General features: G+C 43.3%; 1 protein-coding gene across 2 annotated transcripts in view; it reads left to right on the forward strand.

The window, feature by feature from the left end:
• The window catches only part of LOC135896838 (uncharacterized), a 159,488-nt gene that overhangs the window by 48,814 nt on the left and 88,603 nt on the right, over positions 1 to 22,071 (forward strand). For both annotated transcript variants that reach the window (XM_065425317.1, XM_065425318.1), the window contains exons 4-6: positions 3,422 to 3,581; positions 6,896 to 7,059; positions 17,852 to 18,116. In XM_065425317.1, the coding sequence (XP_065281389.1) occupies positions 3,422 to 3,581; positions 6,896 to 7,059; positions 17,852 to 18,116 (589 nt within the window). The remainder of the gene's footprint in view (positions 1 to 3,421; positions 3,582 to 6,895; positions 7,060 to 17,851; positions 18,117 to 22,071) is intronic.

Below are 22,071 nucleotides of genomic sequence, written 5' to 3' on the forward strand. Positions count from 1 at the left end.
GTGATGCTTGGGCGCGATTCACAGCAGCTGCCGCGGACAACCTCCGCTCATGCAGTGCTTTGTTTCCATACGAATGACGCGCACTACTCTGGCGCCATCTCATAGCCATCGCCGCTTCAAAGCCCCTTGTGCTAGCAGCACGGCACTGCGCTTTTCTTCTCACACTCTTGCCATAGCCTCCTCCTCCACTTTCCTCCTTACGCTCTCTTCGCTCTCGCAGGTTTCCCCCCTCCCCCTTATGCCCCACTGCACTCCGCAGTCGCTGTGCTCGTTTGCTCGGTTTCGAAGTAGGGCGCTGACGCTCGCCGCAGGAACGGGCACCTAGGAGCTGCACTCTAAAACAAAACAGGAGGCAAAGGTCATAGAAAAAAGTGTCATGGGCCCTCGGCTCCTCCAAGGGAAAGTGCAGCGGACGAGTGTTGCTTGTGTATGCTGATCAAGGCATTGGTGGAGAGCCCGTTCTGTGGGGAAGGGTAGCTCACATTATCACCTTGCAAATTAAAAGCTTTAGCTACAAGAGGTATCTTCCTCCTGTCCAACACATTTCTCAAGTCGTGTATGGCCAAGGCTGCCATTTGGTAATCTGGTTTTTATTTGTTTGATGGTCCTACAGTCCTCAACAAGCCTTCAGTGATGCTTTTAACATTTCCATTAAAAAGAAAAATAATTTTTTTTTTTTTTAAGGGAACGAGGTTCGGCGATTTGAACTTGCTGAACGTTGCCATAGAGCAGCAGTTTCAAGAACAAGAGGAAAGAGTTTTTTCTTTGTGTTTGGAAGCCTTGCAGGCAAATAACACAAGATCAGTAAAGTTGGAGAGAATTATTTAAAACATAATTTTTTTAATGGTTCTGGTAGTTTTGTTTATGCTCGAATGGCAAAATTTTATGATGGCCCCCCATCCTATTGCTGCTTGCAATTCCTAATTCCAGGATACCTGTGCAGGTGTTACAGAAATTGATGTTTATTGCAAATCTTACACGGTAATATTTTGACGCTGGTAATGCATTGTGTTTTGCCATGCATGTTGCTCTTATAGCCTGTTTTGCAGCCTTTTGATACATATTAACATTTTCAACCCTAGCTCAAGTTAAATCATTGTGTCTATATTTTTAGATTAATCATTTCTCTGCTGGTTCTCATGCAATGATATGCAGGAGATAGAAGCAAAAATCTACTTCACGGCAATTCTGTGTGCAACTATCAAATCTTTGTGCAGATCAGGACAGTCGCAAGGTTGTGCCAGTTTGCTTTGATGTGCAATTGTGAAAAAAGTGAAAAGGGTTGCAATATGTACAAGCACATTTGTAACTGTTGTGGTGGCTTCTACTCTCTGCACGGCTTAATTCTGCAGCAATTTGACTGCTCATTTTTCATCATGCTGAAGAGGTGCAGCAGATTTCCAAGAATAGTGGAAGCTACATGTGGCATGATGTACAGTTGAACTTCGGTATCACAAATCTTGATTTAGCACTCTCGACTTTGTTGAGGACGAATTATTTGTGTGCGTAATTTAATGTAATTCTGTACTGCAGTTTTGGTTTAACGAAGTTCTCGTGCATCATGTGCACATACCAAGGCTTCATGACAAGTAAAAAAGAAAAGAGGACAGGTCAGATGGATTTCATCATTTCTGCACTTCATTCCACGCACAAATGTTTCTGGTTAGTGTAATCAAGGTGCCCTCCACCATTTGTTGTCCCAGTAAGAAACCATGCGCTTTCTGCACCTTGTGAAGGCATCAGCAGTTTGGGAGGCTCAGTATGCAATATAGGGGAAAAAAATGAGTTGCGATATTTTGTTCTTTATACTGAAAGTAGCTCAGAGAAGAGGCCTTTTCTCTCTTTAGCAGCAACCATATGTATGAAAAATACCCCTGAGTGACGTAATTTTTGGTTGGCATCATCCAGTGTTGTCAGTGCAGTCATTTTGCTCTGCCGTGTAAGTGTAATTGTACTTGTACTTGTGGGTGAAATCTGGTCTGTGTGGTGATTGAATGAAGTCGGATCTTCATGTTGTGCATATTGCACTGGTTTTTGTGCAGAGTGATGTGGACACACTGATAAAATACATCAGAAACACATTCCATGTTGTTGCCGGCTTTTACTATCTCTAGTGGTGCCAAGAAAGCACTTTTCTTAGCGCAGTGAGAGCTCAGTTTGTTGCTACTGGCAGTCTCTGTGACAACCTTTGCAGAATTATATATTGCTCATAATGTGTAATAGATATAGTCATACCTTAATATAACAAACACAGATATAATGAAATATATTTAAATGTGTTTGTCACCTATGTCAGCATGTAATTACTATATGCATATAACATATACTCCATATAATGAACGTAGTTTAATGTTGTATTTTTCATTAATGAGGTGAGATAGTATTTCACTACAGTATTTCAAGCAAACAAAGAGATTAAAGTACCTTTGGCTTCTAGTGGTGCGCTTGGCAACATCTAACAGTGGTTTCAGCTATTACACATTGCCTGCGACACAGCTTTGCTCTCTCCTGCATAGTCAAAGGCCACCCATGGTAGCATTATGCCTTCAACACAATGCTACCATGGGTGTGCCTTCTGTTGAAATTATCATGCACAGTTCTTGCAGAATTTTATTCACAAATCCTTAATGACATGGTTTTAGCCACCAGTAGTGTTCTAGGATGCTTTGTGGAATTTTTCCTACTCCTGCCGTAAAATTATCTAATTAGTGAAATTTTTGTAATGATGTTTTGAATGAATGTATCACTTTGTTATATAGATGTCCTTCTGATGCAATTATTTGAGAAATGTCTATCATGACCAACTAGCGCTGTGATGAGTTATAGTCCTTAATCATAATTGTTGGACTGCAAAGCAAGAATGCAGCTGAAGTCGGGTAACTTAAAGGGGCACTAAAGAGGAATAATAAGTTTAGCTGTATTAGTAATTTATGCTTTTGCAATAGCAATATGACCAGTCTCACCATGAGAGGGGATTTGGTAAGCCAGAAAAGATGTAGAAATGAAAGACAAGTAGTGGTGCCACGGTGAAGTTCCAGCACCAGTTTACCCTGACTTCGTGGATTTTGACAGCATCTACTCGAGTCTACTTAACGGTTTAAGCAAAGTACTTCATTGCATTTAAAAAATAGCCATGTACTCAACTTACCAAGCTTGAAGAGATTTCCTGTGCCAAACAACCCTGAAACCAGAAAATGTGCTTAAATCTGTGACAGCACAGTGACATACCAGAGCAGAGGTTTCGACACAAAACACAAGGAAGGGAAGTTTGCCTTTCACTTTCTCCAGTAATTGACCAATCTTTTCCCACCAAGGTAATGAAAATAGAGTTTGAAATGAATACCTTACTAGTGTTCCCCTTTATGTCTCTTCACTTACCTAAAGCCTTGTATTCATGTTTCTGTGCCATAAATGCTTCCAGGTTTCACCTGATGGGACATTACTCCAGAGAGATGATGTGCAGATAGCATTGGCAGCATCGGGCGCAGTGGCTGATAACTCCACTGACAGCACAGAGGAACAACGCGAGGGAGCTGGCAGCTCTACACCTTGTGAAGACTCGGAAGAACCCATGTTTCAAGGTTGTTGCACTTACTTACTGGATAATGGCAGAGGGATAGCTACTACTGGCCAGCTCACTAAGATTTCATTCAGACTACTTAAGACGATATTGCCACCTGTAGGCATGTTATGCACACTTTAATTGGGAGTATTTTTTCACAGGCAAAGAAATGATATTTAAAAGCAAAATTAGAAACTGCAAAAAAAAGGAAGTTGATGAAACAGAAAGCCATGTTGGTGTGCACTGCATTTGCTAGTGTTTGCGACGTGACGTCCACGTCAAATCTTCATGAATTCTATTTGTTGGATATTTAAAAGGATAATTGTTGTGAAATATGGCTGCATAAACTTTTCATTGCATAACTGAATTGCTAAAATTAGTCAGTGCTATGGCGAAAAGAAGTTCATGTTTACTCACTGTAGGCAGAACTTCCCCTCAAATAAAACTGCTTCATATTTTTGAGTTTATTGTGCCACTCAAAGGTACTAACACAAAAGCTGCCTTGTAATGGCTGTGCTTATATAATAGCCACAGTGCCAACTTTTGAACTTGTATTACGTGATGCACGTGGTTGAAAGGATGTTCCACATCCACTGCCAAGGCTGTGACTCATGCTGGCTAACACTCTTACAGCACAAATACTCCCACATAATCCCATGCTCCCACATACACAAATACGTAAGAAAGTTGATGGTAGGATGGCTGCCAAGGCAGCTTAATAGTAAAGCAACACACGCATAATGTGGAAGATGTGGGTTCAGATCCAGCCTGTGGCATGTTGTCTTTTTGTCTACTTTCATTTCCCTTTTTCTTATTATTTCTACATTTGAATTAAAAATAACAGTTAATTGCCCCTATGCTTTTCCTGGCTTCATTGTTTGCTTCGCATGGTTGTTCCACTCAAGAACCATGTACGAAAGACGTTCCAAACATAAGTTTCATCCTTTATTTTCACATAGAAACTTTATTGCCCCCCCCCCCCCAAAAAAAAAATACACCATGGCATCATGAACTATACACCTTGCACTATTTTTCCACATCGTCACCACTGACATTGAGACATTTGTGATAGTGTGCAATCAGTTTCGGGAAACCACTCTGGTAAAACATGGCGCCCTGCGATGCAAGGTCTGAGACATGACCTCTTCACCATATACAATCAGTAGGCATTCATGGATGACGAACACACTAGTCCCAGATGCACATTCATACCGGATAACAGCACGCACTTCCATGGGCAACCACATTGTCAGCACACATCTGTCTGCCATCGTGATTTGTACTTGACTAACCTTGGGCATGCTGGTCTGCTGCTACTCTCTCTTCCTCGGCGCTCTGCGCATGCGTCACTCCTCCTCCGCTGACGCTCCTTGCGTTGTTGAACCAGCAATGGTCGGGGATTCTTACAGCGATTGTTTGTTTCACCTGGTGTACCATCTTCTCTTTCAAAAAATGAAAAAAATTACTTTTGAAACGTCCCTTGTAATAAAGCAAATAGATCCAAACTCTTGGGTAGGCATACCTTTTGGCTATTGTAAAAATGTGACTGCTGATGAAATCGCTGCTTTGTATTGGTTATTGCTTGGTGTTGAGTAGGTCTACAATTGCTGTTAACTTCTGTTTAACTACCTTGAAGTATTATTGCTTGTTCCTTCTTTAAGATGTGTGAAAGTCGCACGAGCAGTTTGATTTGACAGGTGAAATAGCCTTTATGTGGTGATAATACAGTAAAACATTATATTAGTAAAGAAACCAGAATGCGACTAAAAGGATTTTTGCAATGTTATGGATAAGTAAGGGCCATTCTAGAGAACCTTAATTTAGGCTATAATAAATAAATAAATAAATAATAAATAAAAAATGGCTGTGGCTTAGGTAAGGTTAAGCCCAGGATGCGAAGCATACTAGCCTTTATTTTAGTTGTTGAACCACTGTTTAGCCTGGTGAACTGCTGTTGCTTGGCTATATTTGGTTCGGCTAGACGAAGAAACAACTCATGCATTACTTCTTCGCCTTCAAGAGTGGAACGCGACAGCGTTCCCGTCGACCCGCCAAGGGGTGTAAGACAATGGGCTACAGGGCAGCGACTACGCGCCCCGCATTGGACGCGGTGAGCGTCGAGCAAAGCAGCGTTCGGCGCGGCAACGAAATGTGCGCCTGAGCAAGAGACGCACGCCTTAGAAACAGCGCGTTTCTAAGGCAACACCGCATTCACTAGAGGCGCTTTTGTACCGCTTTGAAGCGTTGTACTCGTGGCTCAGTGGTAGCGTCTCCGTCCCACACTCCGGAGACCCTGGTTCGATTCCCACCCAGCCCGTCTTGCAAGAGTTGAGCCAAAGCCACTTCTCCTCTGTCGTGACGTCACGGTGTCACGTGATTTCATGGTCACCGCCGCGCCTGAGGAGCTGGGTTGAGCCCTCGTAATATGCTTCGCATAATAATAAATTTGCTTCTTTCTTGCATGAATAGATTGCATTAATGAGTAACACAGGTGATTCTTCAGCTTCATTCACAGAAGGTCATGCAGTTGCATAGTGATCCATGTTGACAGAGTTAATATGTATAAGTTTTCATTTTACAGTGAAGCTGTATACCTCTACCGTCCAAGGAAATTTTCCTGTTGTTGTTGGCAGGGTAAGCAAAAAACTCCCCATATGTAGGCCGATCCCGGAGATAGTGCAATGCCGGGCCGACCTGCGGCGGAGGTGAAGCAGGCGTTAAGCACTCCCCATACATTGGCCAATCCCAAAGATAGTGCAATGCCGAGCCAACTCGGGACGGAAGTGAAGCAGACGTTAAGCACTCCCCATACGTGGGCCGATCCCGAAGATAGTGCAATGCCGGGCTTACCCGTGGCGGAGGTGCAGTTCGCCATTAAGGGACCCACATACACAGCTTCGCTGGTCATCCTTCATAGAGTGGAAGGGCACTAAGTTTTTTAATCTCGTGGAGTATGCTGCAGTATAGTTGTTAGTGATGAGAGTTTTAAGACGTTCACCATGAAAGCATAACCAGCATGACTTGTCGTTCACACTGCCCAGTTGAAAAAGAAATCCATATGCACCATAACTCCCACATCCAGTAATCCCATATGATTTGAGACTATACAGGGTCGTTATATAAAGCCAATACTTTCATATGGGTTGTTATGGTGTGCAAGTCTTTTCAATAGGGCAGTTCTGCTTTCTTTGTGAACTCTCATGGAATACTTGACGTTTCTGAGTATAGCTGGCAGCCACGTTGCATGCATTTGTGTTCACTGTTCACAGTGCAAGCAAGCAGGTATTTATTTCTGTGTGGCTCCTCGTAACTCTATAACCCATTCTTTTCTAGATGGGGAGCCGATGCCTCTACAAATGTACCTCCAGGTGGGTAAGGAAGCAGCTGATGAGAACAGTGCCTCCATGGAGGATGTTGTCCAGGCAAATACTGGCACTGCTGTTGCCATTGTCACTCCTGATGGTGATGAATCGGATGCTGATGAACTGCCAACGCCTGTGAGTGTGTTTCTTTTACTGGGTTAAGCTTGTTACTTTTGCAGGATTGATCTGGGTTCATGTAAAAAAACTCCCTCATAATGACCTAAACATTGAATATATCGAATCAGAGCATGCGACTGTCACTCTCCAAGAAAATACGTCATTCGCCGTCTCAAGTGCGGGAGAAAAAAATTATGCACGCACTGTGGGAATCTATGTATGCGAAGCTTTCTGGGCTGTTTGCTTTGACTTAAGATAATTAGTGGTGATGTGGACAGCAAATGTTTAATTGCTTCAACGTTTAGTCCAATATGAGAATGGTGAATTGATGCTAAATGTTGCCTTGTGTTCACCATTGCTGTTTGTCTATGTAGTCCACAGAATGCACACCGAGACATGTTTGTTTGAGGCGTTGCTGTCCATCATTGTTCATAACTCCTGAGAGGCTTGAACATTGTCATTGTCTCACATGGCACATCACATCGCAGCAGAGGTGTTGGCAGTATTACGAGGCTGTACATGTCGAAACCACAATTGGATTATGAGGCACGCCGTGTAGTGGCCGACTCCGGATTGGTGTTCTTTAATGTGCACCTAAACCTAAGTGCACGAGCATTCTTATAGTTAAACCTCCATATAACAAAGTCGGTAAAATTGGCAATTTGCTTCGGTGTATCGAAATTTCGTTGTATTAGAATTTTACTCTTTTTGTGTGTGTGTGTGTGTGTGTGTGTGTGTGTGTGTGTGTGTGTGTGTGTGTGTGTGTGTGTGTGTGTGTGTGTGTGTGTGTGTGTGTGTACAGTTGCCAATAAATTTTTCTGACACGGAGAGGGCCCGCAGAACTTTCGAATGATTGAGCAATCGAAAAAAGCAAATTTGAATGAGAAAACAATCCATTTTGATAAATTTGGTAGTCGGCGATGAATGATATGGTTTCATGCCACAACAGCGATGTCTTCACATCCGCGGTACGAATTAAGCGATGCTATCCACACTTTCGCGTGCACTCTGCCTCTGCGGCTGATAGCATCGCCCGCACTGGGACGACACCATCGGGAAAAGCGCCGGCAGCGGGAAGCGAATGCTTTGTCTGCCTCTCGCTCCAACAGGTCACCGAAACTCAACATTAGACAACCTCCAATACTAAATGCGCAGAAAGGTAGCTTACATGGTGCCACCCTGTCTCGGCATGCCCACTCTTTGCACACGTGGCAGATTACCTCTAAAAAAGGGTGTGCAGCTGCGTATGCGTACAGCTGTGCTTACAGTTATGCGCAGCCACAGCCATGACATGTGCCAACAATGTCGCCTTTTCTCTGTCCCGCTCTTCCCCCTTGTGTGGGGACTGCGAATGAAAAGGGGGCAAGCCTGTTATTCACTCGTTTCGTGACTGCACCAGTTCCACCAATACTGCCCTTTCTCTGTCTCTTCTCCCTGCCCCCTCTCTACCATTCTAACTACATTTCCTCAGGACTTTCGCGTTAGTAGAAGGGTAAGATAAGCACTGCAGTTTCTGCAATGCTTATGCAAGGGGTCACGGATAACTACAGCTGTCAAGGGGGTAGTGTGATGACGTCCAGGGAGCTCCAGAGGGCATTGTGCACATGCGACTCAATGGCAAGGCTCAAGCTAATTTCTCGCGTCGCGTTACCTCTCTGATACTCTCCTTCCATATATGTACATACTCTGAACCACTCCAGGGCACGGTGTGCAGGACAGCAGCAGCAGCAGCAGTGGAAAAGTCTGAGGGAAAAGCAAAGAAAGCTTCACTTTAAAAAATCAGACATAGCATCGAGAACACCGTTCTTAGTGATGCTGAGAAACAGCTCAAGGCATAGGTGAAAATTACTGCTTGCTATGCGTAGTCTTATTCTCAATAAATGAATTCCTTGCTTGTTTTCTTTTCTCCACTGAAAATAAATTTGTTTGCAGTCGAACCTCAGTATAATATATATATAAATAATGAACTATTGAATATGAAGAAGTTAATATAAAATTTGGTTGGTCATGCTTGAATTCAATGGAGTACTCTCCTGCTACTTTCAATCCCAGATATATCAAACTTGAAAGAGATCATAAAATAGTTTATACACGGTAGATCATTCGAAAGATGAAATATGCCTATCTGAAGCCGGAGACTTCCATACTTCTTATCTAACACCTCTGCACATCTCGGGACAGTTTCCCGAAATCATGAAAAACAGGAATTTACCAATTTGCTTCTCCAAGGCCATGTTGAACATACAAAAGTTTACTTATTTTTTGCAAGTGAATGTCGCAAGTCGCTCATGCTACGAAATGGTCCAGGATACCTTTGCTGCCCTGTCAGAGGCACCCAATCTGCGTTTATTTCGCATAGACCTGATCGCAACTTTTTTTCCCACCAATATATGCGTGTATGCTTATAATGAATATCGAATGTAACGAAAGTATTTTCGTAGCCAATGTGATTTCGTTATTACCAAGTTTGACTTATCATAAACGTATCCAAGAAGTTAAAGTTCATTGTAGGCAAGTTTGGGTATGCAGTCGAACTCACAACAATATTCAAGTGCCACGAAAACTCTATTGTTATAACTGATAATTGTTATAATTGGGTTGCATGAAAAAACAATCAAAATAGAGGGATGGTAGAGCTGTTGTGAGAAGGCTCTAAGGGGCGGTGGGGAGGTCAGTGCCCCGCCACAGCACCCTCCTCCATCCGGCTGCTGATTCTGTTCACTTGTTTAACTGTCTTACTCTGCTTCCTGCATGCTCTGATCACTTGTAACAAGCCGCAGCTGTTGGCGTTCAAGAATGGAAATGCAAGTGGGGTCACAGGCTGCAAGCGACATGCGGGCTCCGCTGAGGCATCGCTTTGGTGGCCCCAAAAGGGGCCGTTTAATAAATGCAGAAAATTTGCCGCATCATCCTATCAGCTTGAGAAATCCAGAAGAAATGCGACTCGCCACATACTTCTCACTGGCTTGCATGAGAAAACCCCGTGTCTGTCAGCCTTGCTTGCTTTACGCGAAGCTTGCCGACGTCCTTCTCCAAGGCATCCAGGTGCTCCACGTAGTGCAGCGCAAGGTCACTCGTGAAAACGAAGCCCCGGATGAACTGAATCATCTGCAGGACCTCCTGCGGGGACAACATTGAGAAAGCCTGCCCTACCACCATCATCGCTGCTGTCATCACTGTCACTGTCTGATGCAGGCATGTTCACGACAGTCGCCTCCTCAGTTAGAAGTTCTGATGCTTCTAATGCATCGTCCACATTTAGAAACCTTTAGGGTCCACCAGCAATCTCGTTGACTGTGGACCAGAGTTCAGGCACTGAGAAACCGCTAGTAGAGGACCTATTCCACCTCCTTATAGGCACCTTGTCGAACACGTTTACGCTTGTTGTCTGTTGAGCAGCTTTCTTTGTCAAACTTCTCTGCCAAGCGGATGATTGTCGACACTGTTGGTTGAGATAGTCCATACTTATTGACCAAGTAACTCACTTTTTTTAACCGTCCTTGTAGTCATTTGTGATACTGTTCTTTGTTTCCAAATCTATTGTAGTGCATTTTCTTTTCACCAGCAACGTCGTGCATTGCCGATGATCGGCGGGCAGGTCAGCCAGCTTCCGTTTCGGCGGCGAGTCAAACAAGGATGAGAAAACATGTGGCCAGGAACAACTTTAATGCAACCAACAAAGATAAGCACGAGCGATTCAATAAATACATTGGCATAACTGCACAGATTGCCATAGAATGCGGGGCCAGCAAGCAAGCTGAGAGCAGCAGCACAGTTGGTGCAGTCCATTTGTGTTACTCTGATACACCGATGAGGACTTAGTGAGAAACTCTTACGACACTATTTCAGACCCTATAAGATCAGCCGATGTATTGGCGCACTGGACTATGAGGTAGCGCCAGACAGTATTTCGCAATCGCAGAGCGGCGCTGCACACTACCTGAAGTTGTCCACGTAGTGCATCTTAAAGGGACACTAAAGGTTACCACAAAGTCAAGTTAAAGTGGTAGAGCAATGTTCTAGAGCGTCTAAGGCGTCAATATAATCGCGAACAGAGCTTTAGTAACCGAGAAATTGAGGTAAATGCATGACATGATTTGAGACCCCCCAGCGACATTCCGGTACTAGCCCGATGACGAAAGCACTCCTCATAATTTGTGTTACTAATGCTCAACTACTCGTATTAAAGATATCATTTCATTCGATTATAAGACGGAAGAAAATGCTACTTGTCTACGTCTACTCGATTCTAAGAAAAAATACCATTTTGATGTTATCCTTCCGTAGTATGGGTGGTCAAAAGGTTTCGTTTTCGCTCGACTCTGCGAGCTAGACTCTGTGCCGCGCACGCTTTGGAGTTTCAGTAGTTTCGTTATCGCGTCGTGCTGTGCGGGTTCTGCTGGCTCGCGAAACTTTCATTTGGAGCAAGCAGCGAGAATGCCACGTCCATGTGATGTCGTGGGAAGCCCTCGTTGTTTTCCTGCTCCGGAGAACCGGTGTCGAGGCCGCCGTCGTAGTACGCAACGACGCTGGCAGTGCGAGCCCTCAGCAGCAGGTTGCGCTCGTCAGTGCTGAAATCCCTGAAGTTGAGCCCAGCATCGCGAGCCAATCTGTCGTTGTCAGGGTCCATTGCGACGAACGCCGAAGTTTGCGTCATAGAATGAAGTACCAGCTTATGGTCGCACGTTTCTCCTTCCACTAGCCACCATACTCCCGCTTTCGCTCTGCTGTCGGCTCTGTCTTGGCTCTGTTTCTGGCCGCGCGCTTGCGTTTTGCGCAGAAAAGCCGTAGCGCCGCCTGCGGACGCCATTCTACTCACCGATGGCGCAATGTCACTATGAGACCATGATGTCAGTACTCCTTGATCGGAGGGCGGGCGATTTGAACTGTGCTAAAGGTACGCGGACGCTTCAGAACGCATTTTCTCTTAAAATAAGTCTCTGCTTGGCAAGAAACAAGCGTTTCGAGGTTTCTGGGATGGTATTTCAACAGTCCACGTTGACTTACTAGTAACCTTTAGTGTCCCTTTAAGCCTTTCTACGCCCGCTAACGAACTGAGGGACTTTCTTTGTTGCTTTGTTGTTGTCGTGGTTTCTTTATTATGCTTGGTTTTGTTTTCTCTTTCGGGTTTGTAGCATCGTGACAGTGCTTTTTATGGGGGAGGTATTGACACATGTACAGTCAAACCTCGATATAACGAACACGCATATAACGAATTATTGAATATATCGAACTCTTCCGAAATATTTTTGTCAAACACATGTATTTTTAACTTCCTATAGCGAACGCAATTTGGCATAAAACGGATACAACGAACTTCGCGACGCCAAGCCCTACCTCACTTTAATAGTAGGTGGCAGGCTTCGTTGCACTACAGGTGTGTTGTGCGGCGCAGCAAACGTTCAGGACTACCTCGCAGGCGCTGACAGCTCCACAGATGCCACGTCGTCATCGAGAGTTGACAGCCAAAGAAATCGTCCGCGTCTCACAACCGCTGACAGCGCCGCTTCAGCAGCGGCGTGATCGAATGTTGCTTTTGCGTTTTAGTGTTAGCAGTGGCGTGGCCGTCGTAGCGTTGTGTGGAGGCTCTTTCGGTGGTCGTGTCGAGTGCGGTGCGCGAGTGTGCGTAGTGCTGTGATGGCGATGAATGTGAAAAAAAGAGTGGCACTGACGTTAAAGACCATGCTCGAGATTATTCAACGTGCAGTGCTATTGAGGGCAGTGGGTTTGCCCTTGTTGAGTGTTTGCAAACTGTGGAACAGGGCGTGATACGGTATGCGATCAACACCAAGAAGCAGGCCGCGATAACGCAGTTTTTTGTGCGTAAATAAATGAACGTGACCCAAGTAAGCATCGTTCGAGTTGCTGTGCCTTCTCTGATTGAATTTTGCTCCTCTCGCATGTATTTTTTACGAAATTTTATATTACGAATTATGGATATAGCGAACTAATTTGCGAATTTTTAACTGTTCGTTATAACGAGGTTTCACTGTATTTGTTTATCTTTCTCAGCTGACCGTTTTTCACCGTCTAACAAACGTTATCGCTCAACGCAGGACTCACCCGCATGTATTGGAAGTTTGTCGAATGTTATCAATGGTTCTATTCTCTGTCTTTTTTCACCAAACCTTGTGTGATCTGATCGTACATGCGACGCAGATTGAGTAGTACTTTCTGGAAGATATGCTTATACATTCGATGACTCATGCATAAAAGCCGACACGCTTGACCTGCTGATCAGATTTCCATCGATCGCCGACTGTGTTTGCCGCTATCATTGTCCTTTGAGTGTGGCCTATTTTTCTGGGCATAGGTTCACTCAATAAAGAGTTAGTTTCACGATTCACAGTTTTGCTATTGTGTCCTTAACCATTACTACCACATGACAATATTTAACAATTTTTTGTGCATAAGCTTGTTTGTTATAACTGGGTTTTACTGTAACATAGGTATGTGTGTATTATATGTGACTTCATTATAACATATTTACACTGTATTCTTATACCAATTCCAATTAACATGATTTGTTTCTTTGACTGCTTTGTCATGTGTATCATTTTTGGAGCATTTTGCACTCAGTTTGAGATTCTGAGCAAAATGGAATTTAAGGGAAAATGCAGAAATGTACGGGGGGTTTTATGTTGTATGCGAGCATTTCGATGAGGGCAGAATGCAAAGCACTCGTGTACTAAGATTTGGGGGGTTTAAAAAAAACTATAAGAGGCCAAAATCAATCAAGAGACATCTACTGTAAAATATTATAGTCCTAATATTGTGTTGGGATGTTTAGTGACCCTAATCAATTAATGAATCAATACAGTCAATCATGTGTTGTGTAAGAATGCCTCTCAGCACATCTCTTGTTAATTCATAAGAGTTCATAATTTATAAGAGAGCTTAGCGAAGAAATGGATGTCCCAATTCTCGAACATTGCTTAATGCCTCCAGCTAAACTACTACTGACTGCCCTGGGAGTGGCAGGTGATATATTTTGATGTATCCTTTGTAGAGGTCACAAAGCACGCTCCTGACCTCGAAATTGCTATGCATTTCCGCGAACTTCAATCGAAGTACTGCTGTTCCATATTCTACACAGACGCGTCAAAATCACATTCTGGTGTATCTTACGCTGCTGTTGGTCCCTCTTTTTCTAAATCTGATGTTTTGAACCCCCTAATGAGTATCTTCACTGCAGAAGCCTATGCTGTACTGTCTGCAGTAAAACATATAAAGAAATTAAAACTTGACAGAGCAATAACATTCACAGACTCGTTAAGTCTCGTAAAAGCGCTGATCTCTTTACAAAAGTTTACAAATACGGTTTTCATTGAACTTTACTCACTCTTATGCAGCATTTATTTATCATATAGACATGTAATAATATGCTGGGTACCTGGCCATAGAGGCATGGAGGCTAATGTACTAGCTGACAAAATGGCCACATCACTCGCATCACTAGCTATTAATCCTACGGCTACTGTCCCTGTCACAGATCTGAAGCCTTTCTTGCGTAAGAAACTGCGAGACTACTGGCAACGCATGTGCGACGCGGAAACAAATAATAAGCTCCACGTGATAAAGCCACAGTTAGGATTCTGGCCCTCTGCAACAAAATCATGCCGAACAGATGTCCTATTCTGTCATCTCAGAATAGGACACACATTTGGTACCCATAATTTTCCACTCACCGTAAATGACCCTCCAACCTGTGGTATATGCGGTGAGAGGCTGACCGTTCTCCATGTCCTCCTGGAATGTGGGGAAGCCAAATGTGAGAGAAAGAGACATTTTTTCTTAGCATACCGGCAGCACATTCCTCTTCATCCTGTAATGTTCTTTGGTCCAGAGCCGCTTTTTAATACAAACACAGTCCTAGGTTTCCTCAGAGATGTTGTCTTATATGTTATTAGTCCCATGCATTCGTAGCGCTTCCTCTCTTCAGAGGATGCCGCTGCGATAGTCATACTATATAGCACTATATAGCACATGGCTCCAGGCTCTTTTGTTTCAAGGGCTCTGGTGAGGCAGTTGTGCTGAAGCAAATTTTGCATCTTTGATGGTCTGTATATCCTATCATTCTTCTGAAATGCAGTGTAAGGCTTATAGTACCCGTCATTAGTCATCGCCATAGTCTTATTGCACGTAGATTTTACGCACTTTACAGTGACTATTCTTTAGGCCCCTTTACAGCCACGTCACATCAACTTCATAAAACCCATCACTCCACAGCGAAATCACTAACACTTGCGTGGTGCTCTTTGGCCATACCTGGCCCTTGCACCAATGAAAACCACACATTCATTCATTCATTCATTCATTTATAAATTTTGCACAGAAATTTTCACCCTGTTGGTCTTTCCAAGTGTTAAAAGTGTTCATTGCATTTTTGGCCAGCAGCAGTGCGTGTGTGAGCTAGCATATTAAAGTAGCATATTTGGTAAGTGCATGAGTATTTAGTTGACAGAAATGCCATATGGGCAAACTTTAATTGTGCATTGTGCACCTCATTGAGATGTTTGACAAATTTTGTGTTCCACTTTTTTGCTTTTGTACGTAGGTATCGATTTCGTAATTGTGGTATGAAGCCTCAATACCTCAATAGCATCACCAATAATTAATTACTACACCTTTTATATGGCCCATTCTTAACACACATCAAGTGCAGTGCAGCTTTGGGTGTGAAAAGGAGACTCATCACATTACCAAAAGGGGAGATGGCAGTCACATACAGTCACCTACAACTTGAGAGCCCACTAGTCGGCCCGGTGCAGTGGTTAAACCATTGAGGGTTTTTGCCATACATGTACGGCACCACTCTTGTGTTTTATATTTTGTGTGTATTCGACACCACTGGTTGTTGAGAGGTGCTGCCATCTCTGTGGAGTTTCCCAAAGTGATATAAAATTGTGTTTCCACTCACTAGTGCACACAACTCGACTTGCTTATCTCCAAGCACATGATCATGTGGTCACGAGCACGTCGTCTACTACCTCCAAAGTCTATGTGGAGGAGATGCTATTGTGTTTTACAGCCGCCGCTATCACATTTCCAGTGGCCCGGTGCATCACAGCTCAGAGATATTAATCAGTTTTCTTTTTCTTTGCCTTTGCTTGCAGTTCACATATTCCTGTTCACTGCAATGTGTGCAGTTGTGATTTCAGTATGGCCGCACGCGGTGCCTCTTCTTGCTGTGACTACTTGAGCGTTTCTTCCTAGTCATTCCTGACGCATTTGTTCTTACGATGAAACATCTTTTTAAGACTGCAAATTGATAGCCATAAAATTTGCTAGACATTTTTCTTGACGTCTTACTGTATATCATATTTGTGTGTACTGTTGGTGCGAGTAAAGCGTTTTTGAGACAAAATATTGTTTGCAAATAAATTATTGCGGTATTTGTGAGTTTTCAGTCATTTCCTTCTACTACTGGAAACTGTAATGAAAAAATTGTGCAGATCCTACACACTGTGGGAATCTATGTTATGTGAAGCATACTCCAGGCACCTGGCTATCTAGCATTGTTTGGGGTTCCGCAAAAAGATACTAGGTGTTTCTGCAAATTGAATAATTGTGAGATGACAGTGGCATGACGACAAATGTTGTAGACGATCATGTGACAGCAATGGCAGGGTCTCTATGACAGCTTTTCGACGCGAGCCTACGACATGGCGATTATTGGGTTCTACACGAATTGTGATGTCATCAGCGACTATATATTGTATGATTGTATGTACCTGTGGCTATTTCATGTGGTGTATGTTAAAAGGACGACGGCATGTGTACTTCTGTAAATAAATGTTAGAACTGGGCAATCATGAATTCTGTACAACGTTGTACAGTATTTATGTAGCGTAAGCTCCTACAAGGAAATACTAGGCAAAGTGGGCCAGTGCCAATGATGGTGTATCAGTGTATCATGGCTTCTCAGAGCATGGGCTGTCACAAGGAAAGAAGATGACTAAGTGGCACAGGGTGCTCACACCAAGATAGTGCAGTCTAACATGGCACCTCAAAGCATGAGCTGTCACAAGGAAATAAGATGGCAGTGACATGGGTTAGAAACACCAAGTGTTTCAAAGCTTTGGTACGCGAGAAACGGGTGTGCAATCGTGGCCTAATGGTTAGAGCACTCGGCTACTGTGCTTGACGGCAGAGGTGCGATTCTCACATCAGTCACACATTATTTAATTATTCTTGAAGTGAGGGGAGTCAGCAACGTACCTTCTGCAATGTGCTAAGAATGAATGAAAGAATGCTTCGCATTAAAAATTGACCACAGGGGCCCGGTTTCCGCAAAAAAAAAAAATATGGACCACAAAGGGTTAAAGGCCATACCATGATTGTGTCGTTGAAAGGTGCCAAATCAGTTTTTCCACTTATGTGCTTCTCTTTGAAATGCAGGGGTACACGCTCTCCTCTCTTTTTCTGTTGAGTGTTGAATGGAGTCTGCTTTTGGCAGCATGTTCATAGTACCCATCGGTGGTGTCTGGTACTGTGAAACCACAACAGGTTTTGATAACATAATGAGTCTCTTATTTTTACATTCAAAGCCGCAGTTTACTTGGTGCACATTTTGAGCTGGCTGCATTAAAAGGTAACATATTTATTTATTTGTTGTGCTCTCTGGAATTGAGGCTCCATAGCATAATTACTGGGTCAATGGATATCCAATAAAGCAATAAATATGAGTCAATCTCTGTGCTCCTTTAACATGGTGTCCACACCTAGAACTGAAGTAAGGTGTATCTGGCACTTCCCTGCTTCTTAGCAGCACCACTAATATGATGTATTGTGCACCTGCTCTTTGCAGACTGTTGTTCGACGTGTAGAGCGAGTGGAACGTCTGGAGGATTTTATGGATGTGGTGACTACGTATCACTGCAAGTTCTGTAGCTTCTCCTGTGCCTGGCGCTCTGGACTTATGTCCCACTTCAGGAGTTGCCACGTGGCCCCATCATCAGGCAGCAGCCTCGATCCCATTGAGCGACCTGTTAACAGCAGACCCGCAGTAAAGCCAGCATCCAAAACTGTCCGAGCAGGCAGCAATGCAGTGGCTTTTGCCCTGACTACAACGGGTGAGAACCTACCACGAGTGCCCGCTCATGGTCAGGATATCCAATTTGTCTTCACAATAAATTTTGAAGCACCAACGACAAATTATTGTAGTGCCTCCCCACTCCCTCTCTCTCTCTCTCTCTCCCTCTCTCTCTCTCTCTCCCTCTCTCTCTCTCTCTCTCATTTTGCCATATTGTGCCATCCAGGGTGCCCAATCCTGGATGGCTATGCAGAACGGGCTGGGGAACATTTCTTATATTAACTTTTTTATTTGTAGTCATGATCGTGTTTATGTAGCCCTATGCTGAAAGGTTTGGTAAGCGAATGCAATTGCAATTGCACTCTGGCATGAGAACAACTGACTACATAAGTGACTGTAGCCGCAAGAAAGTAACGTTTTATCACCGCAATAATTATGTGGCTCAGGTTTTCAAACTGTTGAATTATTTCTACAGTAATATAATGGGTGTTTCATATAACTTCAACCAAGCTTTTTAAAAATATGCGGAGACGATTGAGACCAATGGTATATTGTTCATCTTCTTAGTTTGCTTGGTGTTACTTCTTGGTTAGCTTACATCTTTTTTGTGTAGTCTGCTGTGATAAAAATCAGAACCATGTAAGACTTGACAAAACTTGTAGCTCCAGTCGAGGACATTCCCCATCACCCTTTTGCTTTCTATATGTAGCAGAAAAATATAGCATGCCCCCCATGTTTGCGATCAGAAGAAAATGAGATGTGCAGCATATACCTTCACAGAAAGGAAGCTTTCATAGTGATAGCGGTGCTTTGATGTTGCCATTTGTACTTCATTGGTTACAGATGCCAAGCACACAGGGGCAGTATTCTTGCGCGATCACATTTAGAGATACTGACATCACTTTCACGAGATTTTGCCTGTTGTGTGACTCTTAATTGAACTTGTCAAAGTGTGTGGCCGACGGCGTTCCTGGCACTGTGCACAGATAGCAAGCTTGGCACAGTACTAGAGACGTAGGTGGCTATATAGGCTGATGCATCTGGTGCCGATTCATGCGAAATTCCACTAAAGTGATAGTTGATTGCCTGAGAATGCTGTTCTGTGTAGTCAAAGTTGAGCACAAGATGAGCCCACAGTAACCTTCATGGAAACATGCTCTGTCACCATCTTGTGATGGCAATGATACTGCCTCTGACGGCTCTGACGGTAGGCTGTTACCAAAGCCGCGAACGCGATTTAGGTTTCGTATCCAATTGTAACGTGCAGGCGACTTTTGAACCCATTTTCTAGAAAAAGAAAAGATGTGCATTAGATTCAGGTAAATACAGTACATGTTTGGTGGCAGGAACAAGTTCCAAGTAGTTCTGCAGATACATGTATAGCAGCAGTTAAACATTCGAAAAACAAACTTTTTCAGAACAAAGTGGTACCTAGTATCGCTCTGGAGGTGCTGCAACCTTTTGTGAAGTCTAAAAAATTTCTTATTGTGTTGTGCCACCCCATGGCTTGGTCCAGAACTGATATTTTGCTTCAATCTATGGTGGTTACTACCATGGTAGTTAGGAGTACTCTCACTTGGCCAAGTTTACTGCTGCGTGCTCTTGCTTGCACTTGCACACTTTATATACAGCATTCTCGTGCATGTCGTTTTGAGTACTTGGCATTGACAAAACTGATATTTATCTTGTTTTTTTATCACTCAAACCATCTGAGGTGCTTACCTGCATGACTTTCCTGTAGGCGTGTGACTATTTTGTTTACAGGTGAGCACACGCAAGGTGGTGATACTGTGATGGGTGTGTCTCTTTTACCAAGATGTGTGAGATCTGATAGAATCTCATCTACCAATCAAACAATTGGTTACTGCAAGTTTTTCATTTGCTTCATGTTTTTTATGGGTACCCCCCACTGAGTTTGCTTGTAGACGCTCACATGGCATGCCTTGCTATTGCTATATAAGCACGTGCCTGAGGCTGTATTCTGTAATGAAACACCTTATTTCCCATTCATGTGGTCCTTCATCATTGATTCAGACATTGCTTGAAGACTGCCGCACCACCCTCTTTGCTGGGATCGCCCCATTGGCACAACACATTATGAATTTAAAGAATGAAATGGAGTTTAACAAAAAACAGGCCTAAGTTTTAAACCTATTTAAAATATAAAAATAAGTTGTGTTAACTTTAATACATTTGTAAAATTATTATGCTAGTTTATCCATGTATTCAACAAAAAAAAACTATGTATAAATACGCACACACAAAATTTTGTCGCTTTAATGTTACCAAGACATTCTTTTTTTTCTGGAAATAAGTCACTATAAAAAATTTAAGTGAGCAATTAAAAGAATACAACTTTGGGTGGGGGGGACATTTCTAAAAAAGAAATGTTACCTTCAAAAGTTAAGAGTATGATGTCTCTTTAGACTGTCGACATCCTGTTCGATTCTATCAATATAGAGCATATTTGTTAAATTTTCACCACACTCTAATCACACATTTTGGTCATTTTGTCCCTTGATGTGCCATTAATTGAGAAGTAATAGGATATCTATATTCAAAATGTCAAGTACCATCTGTCAACTTGCAGCAAAACGCCATCCGTCATCTTGGTTAAGGCATGGCAAAACAAAACTGTTCGCTCTATAGCATGGGTACCTGCATAGCTGCTGCTTTCACCTTTGTTCTGTGGTGTCCTTCCACTGCTATTTGCTGCTAATGCTAAGCGTGGGCAGGGGTGGGACTCCTGCACCGAGCTGCGCCAGAACGGCTTCGGCATGTGTGCTCTGGCAGTGCTCGTGAACGGCAAGCAGAGTCATTCTCCAAAAAAGAGTGCAGCCGTTCGCGTCCCACACAGTTTCTCGTAATTTTCGTGCTTCTGGCAAGGGGCTGGAATGCAAGCGACTGCTCCCACATTTCGACGCTGTGGTCAGAACGGCCAGTGCAAATGTATTTAGAGTGTACTAGAATACGGTTGAGTGCGCCGAGCAGTGCAGCGCTCCCTAGCTGAGGTGCAAAACAACAAAAAGTAGGCTGAAGATGCCGTGAGCAAACTAGATATTAGGGACGTGCGTGCTGCAGTCTGTTCAATTGGCTGGCGTCTCTGTCCCCAGTTTCGATTGCAGCTCTCTGGGTCCGCGTTGAGATGTGGTGACCCAGAAGTTACATTTTTTCTCGCTACCATAATGAGCATCGGCATGGGAATATATAGTTCAATCGTAGTGCCACCGATGTTTTCCACTTTACAGGAAAGCATGTGCCGTGCCAGCCACTCAACCCACTCTTCCATATTCTGGTACACTATAGCTACAAAATTCGCTACACGTCATGTTGTACCTGTCTTAGGGGATGTTACTGAAATGCCCTTGAGCCTAGAACTTGATAGAAGTCTTAAGCAGGCAAAGAACAAGTACATAGTAAGGATTGATGCAGAAGGAAGTTTCTCTAAGCAGAAACAGCCAACAAATGCAGGTGAAACCACTTGTCAAGACAAGGTTGCAGAAGAAAAGAAAATGTTAGAAGAACAAGTGGCTGCAAGCAGGGCACTCCTCGCAAGTGCAGAAGAGAGGATTAGCACAGCAATGCAATGTAAAGATATGGTTAAGGTTCAAAGTGGCCATACTCTTCTAACAAAAGGCAACTCCAGCTTGGAGCTTGCACTCTCAAAGCTTCAAGAGGCGGAAAAACAGATTTAACGCGAAAAAAAAAATGAAGTATTAGGTGCTTTCTAATCGCTATAGTCTGTTAGAGATGGCTTTCAATAAACCATAATAATTCGCTTATTCTGGCTTCTTTGTACATTTTGTTGGTGAAGCACATTTCCAGGCATTTCACCCACACTGTTGAGACATGAAACACGTATTTATAAACAATGACCTGGACTACTTTCCAAAATTTTTGACTCACTATTGCAGAATGCAAGTATTTGGTGATGGCTACCACTGATGAAAAATCTACTGGCACTATTATCAAAATTTGCATGCACTAGAAGGTTT

This window comes from Dermacentor albipictus, chromosome 1 (assembly GCF_038994185.2).
Source record: "Dermacentor albipictus isolate Rhodes 1998 colony chromosome 1, USDA_Dalb.pri_finalv2, whole genome shotgun sequence".
In the NCBI taxonomy this organism is placed as follows: Eukaryota; Metazoa; Arthropoda; class Arachnida; order Ixodida; family Ixodidae; genus Dermacentor; species Dermacentor albipictus.